Source organism: Cololabis saira, chromosome 8 (genome assembly GCF_033807715.1).
Source record: "Cololabis saira isolate AMF1-May2022 chromosome 8, fColSai1.1, whole genome shotgun sequence".
NCBI lineage: Eukaryota > Metazoa > Chordata > Actinopteri > Beloniformes > Belonidae > Cololabis > Cololabis saira.
In genome coordinates, this window is record NC_084594.1 from 6,929,114 (window position 1) to 6,948,363 (window position 19,250).

The 19,250-nt window shown below is 39.5% G+C and overlaps 1 protein-coding gene across 1 annotated transcript in view; it reads right to left on the minus strand.

Annotated features, from left to right (window-relative positions):
- LOC133449097 (protein MTSS 1-like) overlaps positions 1-19,250 on the minus strand; it is a 94,738-nt gene that overhangs the window by 28,779 nt on the left and 46,709 nt on the right. The window contains exons 4-6 of the mRNA XM_061728230.1: positions 5,654-5,738; positions 2,638-2,729; positions 1,416-1,490 (exon numbers count right to left, since the gene is read on the minus strand). Of these exons, the coding sequence (XP_061584214.1) occupies positions 1,416-1,490; positions 2,638-2,729; positions 5,654-5,738 (252 nt within the window). The remainder of the gene's footprint in view (positions 1-1,415; positions 1,491-2,637; positions 2,730-5,653; positions 5,739-19,250) is intronic.

Here is a 19,250-nt window from a genome sequence, read left to right on the forward strand (position 1 = left end):
ATTTTGACTTTTTTTCTCCACATTTTGACTTTTTTTCTCCACATTTTGACTTTTTTTCTCCACATTTTGACTTTTTTTCTCCACATTTTGACTTTTTTTCTCCACATTTTGACTTTTTTTCTCCACATTTTGACTTTTTTCTCCACATTTTGACTTTTTTCTCCACATTTTGACTTTTTCTGTGACTTTCTTTGACTTTTTACTTTCGCATCTGAATCCCGGGACATCCACAAACTGCTGGAGCTGCAGCTCCTTTCACCTCCGGGCCGTCTGCATTCCTTCATGACAGGCTTTCGGTTTCCTTTGATTATGGGATGGAAAGGCCGAGTGAAGCCATGGCAACGGCAGGGCGTGTCGCTCTGGCAGCAGGGAGGCTGCAGGTGTGTGTGTGTGTGTGTGTGTGTGTGTGTGTGTGTGTGTGTGTGTCCAGGTTCCCACGGCAACGGGCTGAGCGACAAGCAAGAAATGATCAATTTAAAACCCCGTCGGCGAGTTTAAACGGATCAATGAACCAGGCGGGCCGGGTCAACACACGCAGGTCCAGAGTCAGGTCCAGCAGGAACAAATCCATCATGAGGTCGTAACCTCCCGACCGCCGACGCAGCTGAACTTCAACACGTCCTTCTGAATCTAAATGTTCAAGTTTAAATCTCTTAACCCTCCCGTTGTCCTCATTTCCTGAATAAATCCCGTGTCCTCTGTGTTTAAATGACCGGTCTCCAGTAAAGCCCCATTATAATCACCTTAAGTGAATTTTAAACACCAAATTTCATCTTGCTTGAAGAAACAACTTGTCATTCATCACAAAATGCGTGAATGCATACGTTTTCCCTCTTAATTTGTATTTCTATAGGTAAAGAAAAAAATTTGCAAACGTGAGTTTTGAATGCAGTTTTATTCATCCCAATGACTCAGTTTCTTTTTTTTTCCTCCAGTGAACAATTTTCGATAATGTATAATACAAAAATATGAAATATAACATATCCCATTCAGCTAATTAGCACATATAGGGCAGTATGCAAGTGCCCAGCCTTTGTAGATATATTTATTACACCTGCAGCACAAAGTATAGTCCTGACATCTCTTCCTCTTACTTGCCCTAGCTGGGGAAGTTACATTTCAAGTTAAAAAATATCGCTTAAAGGATTTTTTTTTTTTTAACACGGTGGCGGGTCATTGTGACCCGAGGACAACAGGAGGGTTTTAAATTGACTTTTACATCCCAGGAATAAAAACTCATCCCTGGCCTCCAGACCGCCACGACCCAAAACCGCCGTCTCCAACCCGACGAGAGCAGAATAAAACCCTCCTCCTCGTCATCCGTCTCCCGGTGGATGACTGTTGTGTTTTTCAGCCGCCGGCTTCTAAAACGTCATCTGCCACGATTCCTTTCCTGACCGCCGGCGCCGTCTTACCTTTCTTCACCTTCTTCTGCAGCTTCACCGTGTCGGAGGATTTCTTCTTGATGTCCGCTCGGGCCTTCTTGTACTCTGGACGGAGGAGAAGTCGTGAGTGAGATAGGGCTGCAACGATTCGTCGACGTTGTCGTCAAAAATCGATAATCAAAATTGTCGACAATGAAATCCATTGTCGGCAATTGTTGCCAGACGTGTTTTTCCAATGGAGTGAGGCGTCTCACTTCAATACAATCTCTGCCGAGAGTTGCGCATGCACGATAGCGTCTCACGCAGCTGCGCGTAATAAAACCTCAAAAGTTTGGGAGCATTTTATCCTCGATACAGCGAATAAAAAGACGACTTGCAAGGTTTGCAAAGCCGACCTTGTTTTTCACGGGAGCACGTCGGTAATGCATTTGAAGAGAATGCATTACGTCGGAGTGTTGAACGAAACGGACTCGCCTTGGTAAGATATTAAGCCTATTTTCATTTGTTAAATTAATTTGTTTCATTCGTTAACTTTGTTTATTTCATGTTATTTATTAGTGTTATTTGAGCCACTCACAGCTACTCTCGTTGCTAAAACCTAATCAAATAATTGATGCTGCGCGAAAGGCGAAATAGCTTGTGTGATGATGACGATGGATTTGCATCTAACTTTCAGTCAGGTGCCTATGAACTGTCAATTATCCATCAAGCTCCACAATTATCATGGTAACATTAAATCAGATAGATTTGTCTGGACTTTTCTCTTGCGGGACGGGAGAAGACACTAAATCAATGCATCTTTATTATCGTGCGGGCATGAATTCTCAGAGTTTTACGGATGCGGAAGCAGGATGTAGAAAACAGGGCTCTAGTGCCATCTTTCTTGTGTTTATTATCATTTAGCACATAATTAAAGGTGACCTATTATGGCATCTAATACCTATTTTAAACAGTTCTTGAATGCCTTAAAAACAAGCTTTTGATTGTTTTTACTAAATAAATTAGAAATTCAGCCTCTAAACCATGTCTTTATCTTCCCATTCTCTAACCTCATTATCTATGCAGGATTCTGAGTGGGCGGGGCTATGATAATGAGGCTCTGTGCTGATTGGCTGCGAGAGAGAGAGAGAGAGAGAGAGAGAGAGAGAGAGAGAGAGAGAGAGAGAGAGAGAGAGAGAGAGAGAGAGAGAGAGAGAGAGAGAGAGAGTTGTGTCGGTGCTCGGCGAGGACGGGTCTGGAGGCGGCCGCTCACCTTTGGCGTGGTCTTTGTCCAGCTGACTGGCCACTTTCTTCCACTCCTCCATTTTCAACTCCAGCGGCATGATGAGGCTCTCGGAGAGAGCGCTGGAAAACACACATTCAGAGTCTCACTTGATTTTTAACGACTGGTTCGCGGCGTTTCTGGTTCAAACACGGACGGCCTTGCTCGGGCAGACGGCCCGGCGACGCCGCGGCCGCCCTTAACGGGATTAGACGTTCTCTTAGAGGAGGATAACGTTCAGGGAGTTTCCCCGGCAGACACGTTACTGTGATCTGATGACATCACACCCCCCATGATGATTCAGAAAACCAGCAGGTCACATGACTAAAGTTGCTTTCGTCAACGAAAATTATGACTAAATATCGTCGTCAACGAACCTTTATCACCTGAGGAGAACGAGACGCAGCGAAAATGCTGGTCATGTGACGATAACGATAATTGAATTACGGAAGAGTATTAGGGCCATGCAAGACAAAAAAGTCGAAATGTCGAGAAAAAAGTCGAAATGTCATGATTAATGTTGAAATACAATTTTGAGAAAAAAGTTGAAATTTTGTGAATAAAGTCGAAACATTTCAACTTTATTCACAAAATTTTGACTTTTTTCTCGACATTTCGACTTTTTTCTCGAAATTGTATTTCAACATTAATCTCGACTTTTCGACTTTTTTCTCGACATTTTGACTTTTTTCTCGAAGTGCATAATGAAAAAAAAATCTTCCTCCTCTAAAATATTATTTGTATTTTTCTCCTGCCTGGCCCTAATACTCCTCCGTATTAAATATATAATGCAATATCGTAGAGGAATAAAAACGAGACTAACTAGTAGATTATAAAATAAAAACTATGCTAAAATGACCCTTAATGTCCATGTTTTCAGTAGTTTCTCTGGTTTAATGTCCATGTTTTCAGTAGTTTCTCTGGTTTAATGTCCATGTTTTCAGTAGTTTCTCTGGTTTAATGTCCATGTTTTCAGTAGTTTCTCTGGTTTAATGTCCATGTTTTCAGTAGTTTCTCTGGTTTAGTTCTGCTGGGTGACGTTAGTCCTCAATCCCAGTCGCTGCAGCAGGAATCAGATCCAGAAGATGCAGCTGCAGAGTTAGAGGCTGATGCCGTTAACGCAGAGCTCTAGTTAACGTCAATTAAAAACAAAGTTACATAGAGAAACGCAGGGATCTGCTCTGGGGGGAGAAGAAGAAAAAGATCCATCTTTGGATAAACTTTCCTACATAGACGTGGAAAAGAAAACCCAATGTGTCGTTGAAAAAGAAAAAGATGGGGAGAAATGCGGAAAAATAAACATGTTATAAACTCAAATTAGAGTCTTCTGTATCTGGAATTAATGTATTCTTGAGTCTATAAGGTAACAGTAATATAATAACAAGATAACCTTGTTTGAATTGTAAAATGGGTTTGGTTAAATACAATCTTTGACTAAAATGGTCCTGGACTGACTAAAATACTCTGAAAACTAAACTGAAACTTGACACGACTAAAAGGAGAATGAACGTGACTAAAATTAATAAAAACTAAAATGATAGCTTGACCCAAAGACTAAAACTCAAATTGAAACAGGCTGACAGAAACTACTCAGAATCAGCCGGGGACCGGCGGGAAACGGCTCGTGTGGCTCAAGAATCCCTGCACCGTCGTAAACGCTTCGTTTCCTTCTGCTCGGCAACCAAATCTGCGAAACAGAAGGACTGAGCTGTTTATTCCCCGTCGGTTACCGAGAACCGACACGGAGGGAAAAACACGGTCAGGTTTAAGGATAAAACAGGAAAGAGGAAGTGGAAACGTCGTAAAAATGAGGCACGTTTAAGTGCGTCACAAAAGGATGAAAACGCTCAGTTCTGGAGAAGAAAACATGGACTGACTGGACCTTTTTCTTCTTCTGCTTTAGAATTCAAACGGATCAGACGCATTTATTATTCTCTCTCACGTCTGGTTTAAGAACCGAAAAACACCGTTGTTTTATTATTTCCCAAAAAAACGGAGCAGACGACCGAAAAGTTCAGCTCACAAATGTCCACTTTGTGAGTTTTTGAGACTTTACACATATTACAAGACCTTCTTTTGCTTTATAGAGTAGTATTGATGCACATCTACTGGGTCTGGTACCGTTTCCCCTGGTACAGAACGTACCGGAGACTCGTAATCAACACCAGCGTTCTGGATGTCTTGGACCAATACTTTAGTCTCTCTTTTAGTCTACGATTCACTTCCCTGACTGGTTTACGTGTTTGTCTGTTCAACAGGACGCAGAAATCACTGGAAATCAGAGTCTAATCCAGGAGAACCCGACTGAACACCCGTTTAGGGCTGCAACTAACGATTATTTTAATAATCGATTAATCTGACGATTATTTTTTCGATAAATCGGATAAAAAAAACTAAACAAAAAAGCATTAAATTCCAACCATTCAAAAACAGAACTGACAGTGCAAATTCACAGTGCAGATAATCTTCAGAAAGTTCACAAACAGGTTGCTCCTTGAACATCCCTGAGCTTTTAAAGTATTGATTAAAAAAAAAACTAAATGGACTAACACAGAAAACATACACATGCTTTACATCTGCCAAATATATAAAAATAAAGTGCACAAAAGAGGTATACTTTGTTTAAAAGGGACCTGAGCTGTCAGAACAATAAATAAATTATAAAAAATAAAGAAAAATAAAAATCAGAAATCAGCGACACAACGAATCGATAATGGAATTCGTTGCCAACGCTTTTAATAATCGATTTTTATCGATTTTATCGATTCGTTGTTGCAGCGCTACACCCGTTTATACTCGGCTTTCACACATCCATGCGCTCTAAAGGTTGTTTGTGTGTCAGAGATGAGACAGAACCAGAAAAACACACTTGAGGATAATTAAGTGTCTAGTTCCCACACTGTCAGATAAGAGGTGTCATTCACACCTTCACCTGGCTGCCCGCTCAGGTGTGTGTGTGTGTGTGTGTGTGTGTGTGTGTGTGTGTGTGTGTGTGTGTGTGTCTTACGTAGTGAACAGCTTGAGCTTGGATTCAATGCTGCGGTGTCTCATGCACATCCTTGTCAGCGCTGAGCCGATCTCCTTGGTGGCCCCTGCAACAATAAAAGAAAAAAATAATAAAGCTTTTATTCTGAAAAGCTTGAGACGAGTGAAGCATACAGGACTGTCTCAGAAAATTTGAATATTGTGATAAATTCCTTTATTTTCTGTAATGCAATTTAAAAAAACAAAAATGTCTTACATTCTGGATTCATTACAAATCAACTGAAATATTGCAAGCCTTTTATTATTTTAATATTGCTGATCATGGTTTACAGCTTAAGAAAACTAAAATATCCTATCTCAAAAAATTTTAATATTCTGGGAATCTTAATCTTAAACTGTAAAACATAATCAGCAATATTAAAATAATAAAAGGCTTGCAATATTTCAGTTGATTTGTAATGAATCCAGAATGTATGACATTTTAGTTTTTTTAAATTGCATTACAGAAAATAAAGAACTTTATCACAATATTCTAATTTTCTGAGACAGTCCTGTATTATCTAAGCTGGAAAAGTCCTCTTATGTGGGATATTAACGGTTGAAACAGACATTAAAGTCTATAACTGGTCTAAGGCCGGTTAAGACTGAAACATCTTCTTTCTTCCGAGTCTTTAACTTTCCAATCGCCACCCCAGAGCGGGTCAGGGTCGATGTGGGACAAGTTTCACGCTGGATGAACCTCCTGAGATTGTAAAAGAAACACCAGCCAGTCTGAATCCACAACAGCAGGAGGACGGTGACGTCACACGACCTTGTGTTGGGGAGATTGAGTCCTGCAGGTCCCAGTTAACCCGTCAGTGAAGTAAAAATCTTCTCTTATGCTTTTATTGTCTCAATTTTTACTGACTTTGTACAAAAATACAGTTCTGTTCATGAATTATGCAACGAGCACGTCATTTCACAACCAGCCCGGGTTTGTGCGTCATGAGGAGACAAACACGGCGTCTCAACAGCAGCGAGCACGAGGCCGGGAATCTCTCTCCTCACACGGCTGATCGGCATGTAAACAACATTTCATCATCGCTCTGACAGTTTCAACATGTGTTTGTGAAGAAAAAATAAATAAAATACATTAATAAAGTGAAAACAACAAGTTGGTTTATCAATAAAGTGCTCCTTTTTTTTTTTTTTTTTAAGCGTCAGACATGATGATGAGATGAGTTCATGCTTCTCCCATGTGGCCAGTTTACGTGTTATTAATTCGCTTCACAGTTAAAAACAGTGACTTCTGTTGCATTTTTGTGAAGTTTATACTATTTTATAATGAGATATCGACTCCGACAGCGAGAGGAGAACTTGAAGCCGTCAAAACAGCAGCAGAACCGAACAGAACTCATCCCAACGGGTTCTTTATTTCATTTCATTTTTCATTTCATTTTATTCTTTATTTCATTCAAAAAATAAAACAAAGAATTCAATACAAATACAAATACAAATGTTCATAAATTGTGAATGAAAAGGGAGCAGAAAGAAGAATGATCTTATCTTATCTGCCCCTTTTTCCAAGAAATAAATTCACAAATAACATAAATTAAAAATTAAAAAAAAAACAACAACTAAGTAAATAAAAAACTAAAATAAAATAAAATTACCACCGTCTATGGGTATGTCAATCAAACTTAACTAACATATTGCATTATATTTACTTAACATACTGGCTTTAATTGTTCTTTTGAATGTGATGTATGATTTGGATTCTTTGTTTTCTTTATTCAGATTGTTCCATAAACTGATTCCTTTCACAGAAACACAACGTTCCATCAATTTTATGGCCAAATCTCCTTAAACTGAGAAACCAACACAGATATTTGGGAGGATTTTCCCTCCAGCGTGGACCTGACCTGCTCTCAGTGCGTCAGTCTGGGTTAAGGTATCAGGAACCGTGCGGAGTGATCCGTCAGACCTGCAGAACTTCTTTAAAAAGAAGATCCCATCAGCTTTTAAGAGAGGAGATAAAAGCAGAATCATCTCGTCTGATAAAACCCGCTCAGGACAGGAGTAAAGTTCACCAACTTATTTATTTGTAGCTACTGAGTCTTTGTAACGACTCGGGTTAATCATGAACAACCAACTGTCCTCTGACGGAATCAGCAGCGCTGTGTCAGCCGTAAAGAAACAACCGATCCAGATCAATATTCACGCAGGTCCCTGATCAGGCAGAAATCTGTGCTTTTATTTCATTTTACTTGATGTGGTCGAGGGTCTAACTCTAAATGTAACTACGGAGACCAAAACCAGACTGAAATTTAGTCTGGTACAAAAAACAATTGTTGAGGAACTGCAGTTTTTCTTGACAAAACACGATCAAACACTCAAAATACTCTGTAAAAACAAATCGAAACAATCTGATTATGAAGGTCTGATTTATGAAATAGCTCTAATTTATCTCTCAGCTATTAAATGTTGCATGAAGCTGTTTAGATGATGTGCTAAATATAAATTAAAGACATGAAAGATTCAAAAATACAGTTGCTGCAGTCAGATTTACCTCTACTGCACATGTGCAACTCTCAGCAGAGATAGGAAGGATGAGTGATGTCTCACTCTGTTCATTTTCTTTTTCACAGACAACGGTCGATAAGTCGCAGTTTTTTTTTCATAGTTTGGCCGGTGGTGCGACTTATGTGTGAAATTATTAACACATTATTACCGGTATTATTATCATTTCACATGTTATTCTCACACTAAACTTCAAGAGGGCGCTCTAGGAAGCGCCGCATCTTCTACCTCCGGACTCCGGAAAATCAGCTGCTGCTGAAATTAAACAAGAGCTTTTCCAGTCTAAAGTTGTAGATTGTGGGCAGTATTGTGGGATCTTGTGGGCATTTTATTTTGGTTTATTGTGAATGATCCTGTGGGCATTGGGCACTTTATTTTGTGTTTGAATACTTTGATTCTGGTTTTAGTGTTGTCTGTTGGACAATATGACTGAAAATAGTTTGCACTTTACAGTACAGGTTGTGACTGTCCTTTTTGTCCTGTTCTGCGGAAGTAAAAGGATCATGTTACTGAGCTCAGCTGAGATTTTACAAGTGTGCATGTGTACTTTAATATGCCTCAAAGTTGATTAAAACAACTTGTGCTGGATTTGTGACTCATCCTTTTTCCCTGCATTAAATAACTGAAAGTAACTTTTACTCAAATTACATTTTAAATTAAGTACTTTTGTACTTTTACTCAAGTACATTTTTAGATGAGTACTTTTACTTTTACTTTGAGTAGGATTTAAGCAAAGTAAAGATACTTTTACTCTAATTTTTCAGTACTTTTTCCACCTCTGCTCCGGAGTTAGCGGAGTTGTTTAAAAGTGACTCCGAAGATGAAGATTTCATTGGATTTAAGTTATTTGGAATGACATGGATGGTTTGGTAAACTTATTAGCATGTTATTTATGCTATAGTTATCTGAATAACTCTTAATATGTTATGTTAACATACGAGGCACGTTCTCAGTTGTGTCATGTAACGTAAACAAACCGTACAATTATTCAGCCTGTTGTTGCCTCTATTCTATTTTTATTTTAAGTTGCCTTCCAAGATGACATGTCTGTTCTTGGTGTTGAATTTTATAAAATAAATGTCCCCCAAAAATGTGACTTATACTCCAGTGCGACTTATATACAGGACTGTCTCAGAAAATTTGAATATTGTGATTTTCTGTAATGCAATTACAAAAACAAAAATCTCATACATTCTGTATTCATTACAAATCAACTGAAATATTGCAAGCCTTTTATTATTTTAATATTGCTGATCATGGCTTACAGTTTAAGAAAACTCAAATATCCTATCTCAAAAAATTAGAATATTCTGGGAATCTTAATCTTAAACTGTAAACCATAATCAGCAATATTAAAATAATAAAAGGCTTGCAATATTTCAGTTGATTTGTAATGAATCCAGAATGTATGACATTTTTGTTTTTTTTAAATTTCATTACAGAAAATAAAGAACTTTATCACAATATTCTAATTTTCTGAGACAGTCCTGTATATGTTTTTTCCTTCTTTATTATGCAATTTATGGCTGGTGCGACTTATAGTCTGGAAAATACAGTATTTTTATTCACAATTTGTTTCAACGTCAACTAATCGTTGCTCCCCCTAAAGCAGAGCTTCCAGCTTTCCGCCACTGTCTCTCGATTCAGATCTTGCTTGTTTAATAAAATAAAAAATCTCTCCTTGTACATGGTTCAAATTCCTCCACACATTGATGTAATGTTGGCACTCAGTGTTTTTTTTTTGTTGTGTTTTTTTAAGACAGTCTCATGATTTGACTTCTTTCCAGCGTGACCTGGTGTACGACGTCGATGCAACTGAGTCAGGATTTAACCACCAGTGACTCCACGGGGGTTTGTTTTTAGCTGAGTAGACCTAACGTTCACTTGGTGGGTTGCTTCCAACTAGTAAACAATGTTAATGAATTAAAGGCTTCAAATATTAAGTAATTAGTGAGCAGTAGCTGCAGATCAAAGCCCCATCCAACTCTGTACTTAACAGATTTGACTTGGCTGTTATTGATCTGACTGGTCTGAGGTTTCAGCGTCGGCGCTGGAGCGGCGAGGCCGGCGTTCGCCTCAGTTCAACGCCGCGCAGCTCGACTGGGATCCAGATTTCCACCGACCAGTCAGGCCTGCGTGAGTTTGCGCTGACTCATCTCCCGTCATTTGCATATCAGAATGTGAGATCTGCGCGGAGAGGAAACGGGACGGCTCCGATACGAGCAGCTCAGACCGAAACAGGACTGAATAATGGCTGCTGTGTAAACAGAAAAGAGCGATCAGGTGTGCATCACCTCTGCTTTTCCTTCCTGTTTCAGACCAAACATAAATAAATAAATAAATCAGTCAGTTCTTGGTCTTTCCTTCACTTCCCACCATCCTTTCATCTCGCCCCCGCCCGTTCTCCACGGTCTGTGACTCACGTCGTCCCTCCCTCCCTCATTTTGTCCTGGGTGCTGCCTTAATGGCTGTGCAGCAGGTAATGACGGTGCACACGCACCGACATGTGAGGACAGACATGCTCCCTGGCACTAGGTGTGGTTGGAGGTGCGGTGAGGAGACTTTGCTTTAGTTGCCGTTCCCTCCCTGTTGCACCTCAGAGAACGTTTAACACTTGAATTTAGTGGCAATCAAAGTATGACATTAGTGCAGGTAAGCATGTGTTGCAACGTTACGACACGTCTTAAATTATCTCACATTTAAAGGCTGCTCCTGCGTTGTGTTGAGATATTGAAAGGTCAAAGTTCTTACGGCCTCCTGGAGCTTTTGTTTCATTTTATGACTCAATCAGTTTTTAGCAAAGAGCTCTGTGAAGGAGATTCCTGCGTGATTACTGACTTTTATCAGCTAACAGGCGCCGTGGGAAACTTGATCACATGCATCTGCAGATCTCAGTAATTCCTCTTCATCTCATCGCCTTTTCTGCCTCGTTTTCGGGGTAATTATCGTATTTGTGGCAAATATGTTGATCAAAGATACTTTTTTGATATTTTATTACAACAACACACATAATGGATTTACGCGGTTGTCACCGCACTATTGTTCATGCACTTCAATTTGTCCAACTGTACAGTGTTTACATTTACAAGCCTAGGAGGCAGTGAGGTACGATGCAAAATTAAGTTGCTTACTGACTTTTCAGTATCAGAAACAAAGCAGTGCACTGTCCTGGTTTATATAAAACATATTAATGTTCATGCACTTTAATTTGTCCAGCTGTACAGTGTTTACATTTACCAGCCTAGCAGCAGTGAGGAAATATACAAATGCACTTTCTTGCTATTAACAAGTGAGAGAAACTGCAACATAACTTACAATAGTACAATAAATAAATCTAATCTAAAATCTTGTACATTGTATGAAGTCTTGGCATTGAATAAATGCATAATTACAGACGTTTTCCTTTTTATGGGTAATTTATCTTTTTCAGTCACATATATCGTGATATATCGTCGATTAAATTAAATTAAATCGCAGATATTGTGATATTATCGTTATCTTGGGCCACATATCGCCACAGTATTGAATCGTGATTTACCCGTATCGTCCCACCCCTAATTGATTCCCATAAAAAGCAAGAAGATCACAGATGACAGGGACGACATGTAGAAGCACACGCTCTTAACGGGACAGAACTGGGGGGGGGGGGGCAAAATACCGATATGGCAAGTTACCGATGTGGCAATATATCGCGATACTTTGATGCCCAATTTGATATCGATATTCAAAACTTGAATATCGCAAAAGTAAACGAAGTATGCAGTTCAGAAAATTTTTTAAATTTTTTAAAAAAGACATGAGGAATTTTGCGTTATTCATTGTATTTTGTGCCAAGCCAGCACAACTTTTTAAGTATTCAACCCCCTGAGCAACGGCAGGGAACCCAAACTGAGGCAGCAGCTCCTTTCTCAAAAATACCAACCGTCTCAGAGAGTCGAGAGATGCTAAAACTCAAATCGCTGGGCGAGGCTCGCCGGGCGAGGGAGCCGCTACGTCAGGTTCTGCGTGGCCGTGCTGCTCCTACATGCACATGCAGGATTGATCTGGTCTGCAGAGAACAAGGCTGATCACTCCTCTGTGGGTGGGAGCCCCGGGAGCTGGGCCAACCCAAGAGCCCAAGCTTCATATGGATATAGATGGATACTTTATTAATCCCCAAGGAAATTTAGGTTTAAAGAAAGCTCTTCCTGGCCTCGGCCCGGCCAATTAAAACGGTGTAACCGATACCAATCCAAGGCTGGTTAACTGATGGAGGCTCCTCGTTTTTACCGCCTTCTTCTATTTGCTTTTATTAAAAATCAAACCTGACATGAGTTTCAACGTGAAATAAAGACCTGCATCTTGTTGTGAACTAATTTTTTTCTGTTATTTCACCCTCAGATGGTGTTTTTATTTGAACCGAGGAAATGCTCCATCTTCTCTTCCTTCATCTGGTTTTCCTCATCCATTATTTTGGTTAACATTGATATTTGTACCAGTTTTAACGGAGACAACAGAAGAGTTTTCTCTCCTAAGCAACATCACTGACGTCAGGCCGTGCGTGCACGTGCACGTTGTGTGTTCAGGCTTGTCTGCCAGCGATCGCTGGGACTGGAGATGCTTCAGGGACAAGATCAGACAGAATTTCTTTTGAGTCTCACGTTCCGTGTTGACGGATTATTCAAAACTCTTAGTTGCAGTAACTACGTCACACGCCGGCGTCTCCAGACACGCTCGGCCCGAGTAGTCCTCCCAGAGTTTACCGATTCCATCTCCATCTCACTCACTCAGCACTGGGGGGTTTTATTTGTCATATACAAATAAAACACCCCAAAAACCAAACACCCATATAAAGATAAAAAGATAAAGAATTAAAAATAAAGATACAAATAAAAACAAAAATAGAAATAGAAGAAAAAAAAAAAGAAAAAAGTGCAGTTCCATAAATAGAATTATATGGATAAGAAAGAAATAAGTGTTATGTAATATTGCTCAAAGTTATTGCACCGTCTGGTTTGTTCCCTCTGTTCTTCACTACAGAGTTATACAGGACTGTCTCAGAAAATTAGAATATTGTGATAAAGTTCTTTATTTTCCGTAATGCAATTGAAAAAACAAAAATGTCATACATTCTGGATTCATTACAAATCAACTGAAATATTGCAAGCCTTTTATTATTTTAATATTGCTGATTATGGTTTACAGTTTAAGATTAAGATTCCCAGAATATTCTCATTTTTTGAGATAGGATATTTGAGTTTTCTTAAGCTGTAAGTCATGATCAGCAATATTAAAATAATAAAAGGCTTGCAATATTTCAGTTGATTTGTAATGAATCCAGAATGTATGACATTTTTGTTTTTGTAATTGCATTACAGAAAATCACAATATTCTAATTTTCTGAGACAGTCCTGTAGTAGTAATAATAATAAATATTAATAGTTGTTTATGTAATGTTTATGTAATATTTGCTCGGGGGTCGTGTTGTGGGTCTCTGGAAAGATCCTAGAGACAACTTCTGTTGTAAGAGACGCTATATCAAAAAAACTGAACTGAAGTGTTTTTGTCTCATTTTTCTTTAAAGTCTTCTCTTCATCTGCTTTTAGAAACTTTAAAATAAAAGAACATTCATATCTAAAGGGTTTCTGAGCCTTTCAAACACGACTTTATCATGTAAATAAACAATTAAAGTCATGAAACTGTAACCTAAATGTTTAAAAATGCTACTCTGCACCACGGTTGCCATGACAACAGTCTAAAGCGGTAACTGCTCCCCCTGCACTTAACCTTTCCCCCTGTTCACATTGAGCGGGTTATTGATTAGCCGAGCGGTTGACCAGCAGCTGGACCCGAACGCCTCTCGGCCTCCGCAGCCCTGGACGCCGACACGCGACCTTTAAAGACCTCTGCAGGAATTAGTCCGGCGGTCTTGTGACGTGCAAACCCCATGATGCCGGAGACGTCAACAGCTCCTCCGTTGCCGCGGAGACGGGTCATGTGGAGGAGAGGGAGCTACTCTGCAGATCAGCTGATGGTAACGAGACTTCAGACAACTGGGGTCTTCTCACCGTCGCTCTTTACGCCGATATCTCACGCTGGTGGGGTTTTATTGTTATTATTATGAATAAGTTGAGAGAGCTGACAAAAAAGCGGAACGAGGAGCCGTTTTTCTGGTGTCGGTTCTTAAAATACAAACAAGAAAAGGAGTGTAATGATGCACTAACGCTAAATATTAACATTCACAAACCCTTACGATCATAATAAAACCACAACTCTTCACGGAACGCAACATAAAGCAAAAGAACTGCAATACCCATAATGCAATGCAGTTTAAATCGGAAGAAATGCCCCCAAATTAGGAATGGGTGATATTTTACCGTTCACAATATACCGTCAAAAAAATTCCTCACGATAAGAATTTGTCATGACACGGTAAAAACGATAAATTCCTGTTGATGATGTTTTTGTGTAAACCTGATTTTTGGAAGGAAGGAAGGAAGGAAGGAAGGAAGGAAGGAAGGAAGGAAGGAAGGAAGGAAGGAAGGAAGGAAGGAAGGAAGGAAGGAAGGAAGGAAGGAAGGAAGGAAGGAAGGAAGGAAGGAAGGAAGGAAGGAAGGAAGGAAGGAGGAAAGAAGGAAGGAAGGGGAAAAAAGAAGGAAGGAAGAAAGGAAGGAAGGAAGGAAGGAAGGAAGGAAGGAAGGAAGGAAGGAAAGGGGAGAAGGAAGGGAGAAAACAAGGAAAGGAGGATTGAAGGGAGAAAAGAGGAAGGGAAGAAGGAAGGAAAGAGCAGGAGGAAAGGAGGAAGGAAGGGAAAAAAGAAGGAAGGAAGGAAAGAAAGAAAGAAAGAAAGAAAGAAAGAAAGAAAGAAAGAAAGAAAGAAAGAAAGAAAGAAAGAAAGAAAGAAAGAAAGAAAGAAAGATAAATTCCCGTTGATGACAAACATGGCGGATCTGAGAGCGAGATAGATTTATAGTTGAAAAGGTGGAGTTGAATTGGTATTTTTTTATCGTCATTTTTATCGTTATCGGGATAAATGCCAGAAATAATCGTGATACATTTTTTAGTCCATACCGCCCATCCCTACCCCAAATAAATTATTTTTCCAGCCTCAACTTCAGGCAGAGTCTCCAGCTCACAGCCGATGTTTTTTTTAATTTGTTTCACTTGTTTTTCCAATTTCCTTGTTAGGATGAGCGGTTTTTAATGGATATTTATCCTCATTATCATATTCAAATTGTTGTACTTGAGGGAGGAGACAGGGCGGAGTGTTGTGCTCCAGCATGTGCGCTCGATTCCACGTTGATTGGGATGTTCAAAGAAACGTGCGTGGATTTGGGCGTCTGCAGGTTTGAACATCTGAATTTTACATACTTTCACCAATCAGACCTTTTTTGATTGATTTTCCTCCAATGAAAACTGCGATTCAGCTCACTTTGTCCCGTATTTCTGTGAGAGTCAAAAAATAGTCCTAAAATGCCAATGGAAAATGGCTTTGAGCTGTTGAGTTCATAAGTTATTTTTTTCTCTTTTATTACAGCTGTAGCCTACAGTCATGGCCTTTGAGGCACAAATATGTTTAAAAGTTATACAATTTTAAGTTAAGCAGGACAGGTTTCTGTTTAAGAAAGATACTTATTTTATTCAGTTCATTTTGTTATTTTGTATTAAAGTGAATTGCTGGATAATAATTTGTTTTCCATGTGTTCATGGCATTCAAAAATATGCATCTAATTCAATTTAGGTTCGAGTCAAATAGTTAAAAAATCGTTTCACTCACAAAAAAAGGGGCTAAAAAAATTCAAACGCCAGGAAAGGTGAAGGTAATTGGGTTGAGGTGATGAGGTGTCCCTTATTTATTTTTCAAGGAGTTGGTAACCTTTAACCTCGGCACTTCTGTGAGACAAACGTTCTCGTTTAGTGTGGAGCGTTTTTGAGATGCTTTCTGAGTCCAATTCACTCGATCTCCGTCGCTTCAGATTATACTATGAACATTATAAAATAAATATGGATGCACATATTTAACATTAAAAACAGTCCAACTTTAGCATCTAAACTCAGAATTTCCTATACAGACTTTAATTGAGATGACAGCATTGGCAGCAATAACAGGAGGTGTGTCGGGAGGCTCGTCTGCCTCGGGGGGTCGTCTTTGTAAAACTTGATTTAAAAAGAAAAAGAAAATAAAAGACAAGTATGAACGAGCTCTACATGAAAATAAGCCATTGTTGAGCAACACGTGGATTTCTTGTATTATTCAAATGTATAAGTTATAGGAACTTAACCTGAAAACTGCCAACGGTGCCGCTCGACAGCCGTCAACCCCAGACACGATGCTCGTCTGTGATTTACTATTGTTGAATAATTGAAGTTTAACGGTTAACGTTTAACTTCATTTACTTGAATGGGAAAACAAGTGAAATCAAAACTCCATTGTTTAAAAAACCTGTTTTTGATGGAGGAGAAGTTCCTCCTCCTCCTTCTGCAGCTCACACTTCACTGTTTTTTATTTTAATTCTTAAAATGTGAGAAAATAAATCCTTTAAATTCTCAAAGTGTGGGGCGCGCCCCACTGGTGGGGGAGGAAGACATGAAAGGTGGGGCGCAACAAACGGGAGGAAATTTTCAATTTCCTATCTTACTATAAATGCTATTGACAATAAAGATAATTCACTCTAAACAAAACATAGTAATAATTAATAGCTAAAATTATTAAAAAGCATTAGGAGACCGGAGAAAAAGGTACCCTGGAACTAAAGTGCAAAAACAATGATTGACGTCGGACCGTTAATTGCAGCGGGACAATATTTGCAGCAGTATATCCCCTCATCGGACAGAAAGCTTTAAACATCCTTCTTCCCTTTGCCACTTCATATCTCTGCGAGACACTTTTCAGCTGTTGCTTCTCTAAAAACTAAGTACAGATCCCAGCTCAACATTGAGCATGATTTGAGAGTGGCAGTTTCCAGCCTGCAACCCCGTTTTGAAAGGATGTTCAGTGCAAAACAGGCAACACTGCAGCCACTAGTAATGCAGGGAAAGTTCTCGTTTATGTTTTTTGTAAATTAAGTTATGATAGCACAACTGCACTTTTATTTTCTCTTTTTGAACTTTGTGTTATTTGTTGTTTTTGATTTTGATTCAGTATCAAATATGAGTAATTTCAATACATTTAAAATAACTTGAAGAAATTCGTCAAGATTTTTGTACAAATGTAGTTGTTCAGGCATGAAACTCCTCTTCAGATTAAGGAGCAAGTACATGCACGTGTATGTATTTTTCATCAATAAATGACATTGATCCCGAACCCCTGATGGTGATGCGTCATGTGACCCACTTTTATCGTCTCTGTTGGTTCAGCAGCAGAACTCTCTGATAAACTTCAGCAGACGCATTACGTTCTGGCCGTGATACCGGTGCACCTTTGAGCAAGGCATTAGGCCCCGGGCTGTTAAACACCTCTCCCAGATCACAGGAGGATGAGAACATGAGCATTAGTGTAGAAACAAATCACGAAGCGTCTCGCCAGACCGGTTCTGAGAAGAGCCCTGCGGGGGGTCGGAGGCCGCTCAGCGCTTTAACCGCTTAAACGCTTTAACGCCCGAGACTCGGAGAAGACGCAAATGTGTTGCAGAAGAAGAAAAAGTTCTGGTCTCGGGTGAAAGCAACTGTTGCTTTTGTCTTTTGTGCTTCAGTCACACGTTCAGCAGCTGACGGGGCCGAAGGACAGAGACACAACGGAGGAGGACAGCTGTCACAACACACACACGCGCACATGCACACGCACACACACACACACGCACACACACACACACACACACACACACACGCGCACATGCACACACACACACACACACACGCACACACACGCACACACTCTCTCGAGGTCAAACTCTCTGCTGCTGCAGCTCCACCGTATTTAACATATATTAAGGTTTCAACTAAAGTTAGTTCCGTCAATGAAAATTATGACTAAATCATCGTCAGCAAAACCTTTATCACCTGAGAAAAACGAGACGCAACGAAAATGCTGGTCATTTGACGATAACGATAATTAAATATATAATGCAATATCGTAGAGGAATAAAAACGAGACTAAAATGTAGATTACAAAATAAAAACTCTGTGTCTTCATTTTCATTGACCAAAATGAGATGAAAAGTTCTACCAAAGATCCTTAATGTCCATGTTTTCAGTAGTTTCTCTGGTTTAATGTCCATGTTTTCAGTAGTTTCTCTGGTTTAATGTCCATGTTTTCAGTAGTTTCTCTAGTTTAATGTTCATGTTTTCAGTAGTTTCTCTGGTTTAATGTCCATGTTTTCAGTAGTTTCTCTGGTTTAATGTCCATGTTTTCAGTAGTTTCTCTGGTTTAATGTCCATGTTTTCAGTAGTTTCTCTGGTTTAATGTCCATGTTTCCAGTAGTTTCTCTGGTTTAATGTCCATGTTTTCAGTAGTTTCTCTGGTTTAATGTCCATGTTTTCAGTAGTTTCTCTGGTTTAATGTCCATGTTTTCAGTAGTTTCTCTGGTTTAGTTCTGCTGGGTGACGTTAGTCCTCAATCCCAGTCGCTGCAGCAGGAATCAGATCCAGAAGATGCAGCTGCAGAGTTAGAGGCTGATGCCGTTAACGCAGAGCTCTAGTTAACGTCAATTAAAAACAAAGTTACATAGAGAAACGCGGGGATCTGCTCTGGGGCTGGAGAAGAAGAAGAAGAGACCAACTTTGTATACACTTTCCTACATAGACGTGGAAAAGAAAACCCAATGTGTCGTCGAAAAAGGAAAAGATGGAGAGAAATGCTGAAAAATAAATATGTTGTAAACTCAAATGAGAGTCTTCTGTATCTGGAATGAATGTATTATTGAGTCTATAAGGTAACAATAATATAATTATAAGATAACCTCTAAAGCAATGTTATAATCTCCTACATCATCCAATATTGTCATGTTAACTTGCTTGTTGTTCTAATCCACTACTGCTACCACTAAATATTTAATCACTTTTCCAACTGTTGCTCTGCTTACTGCCCCCTACCGGTCACCGCCGGTACGACGTGCTCTCCTCACGTACTACGCGAGCGACGT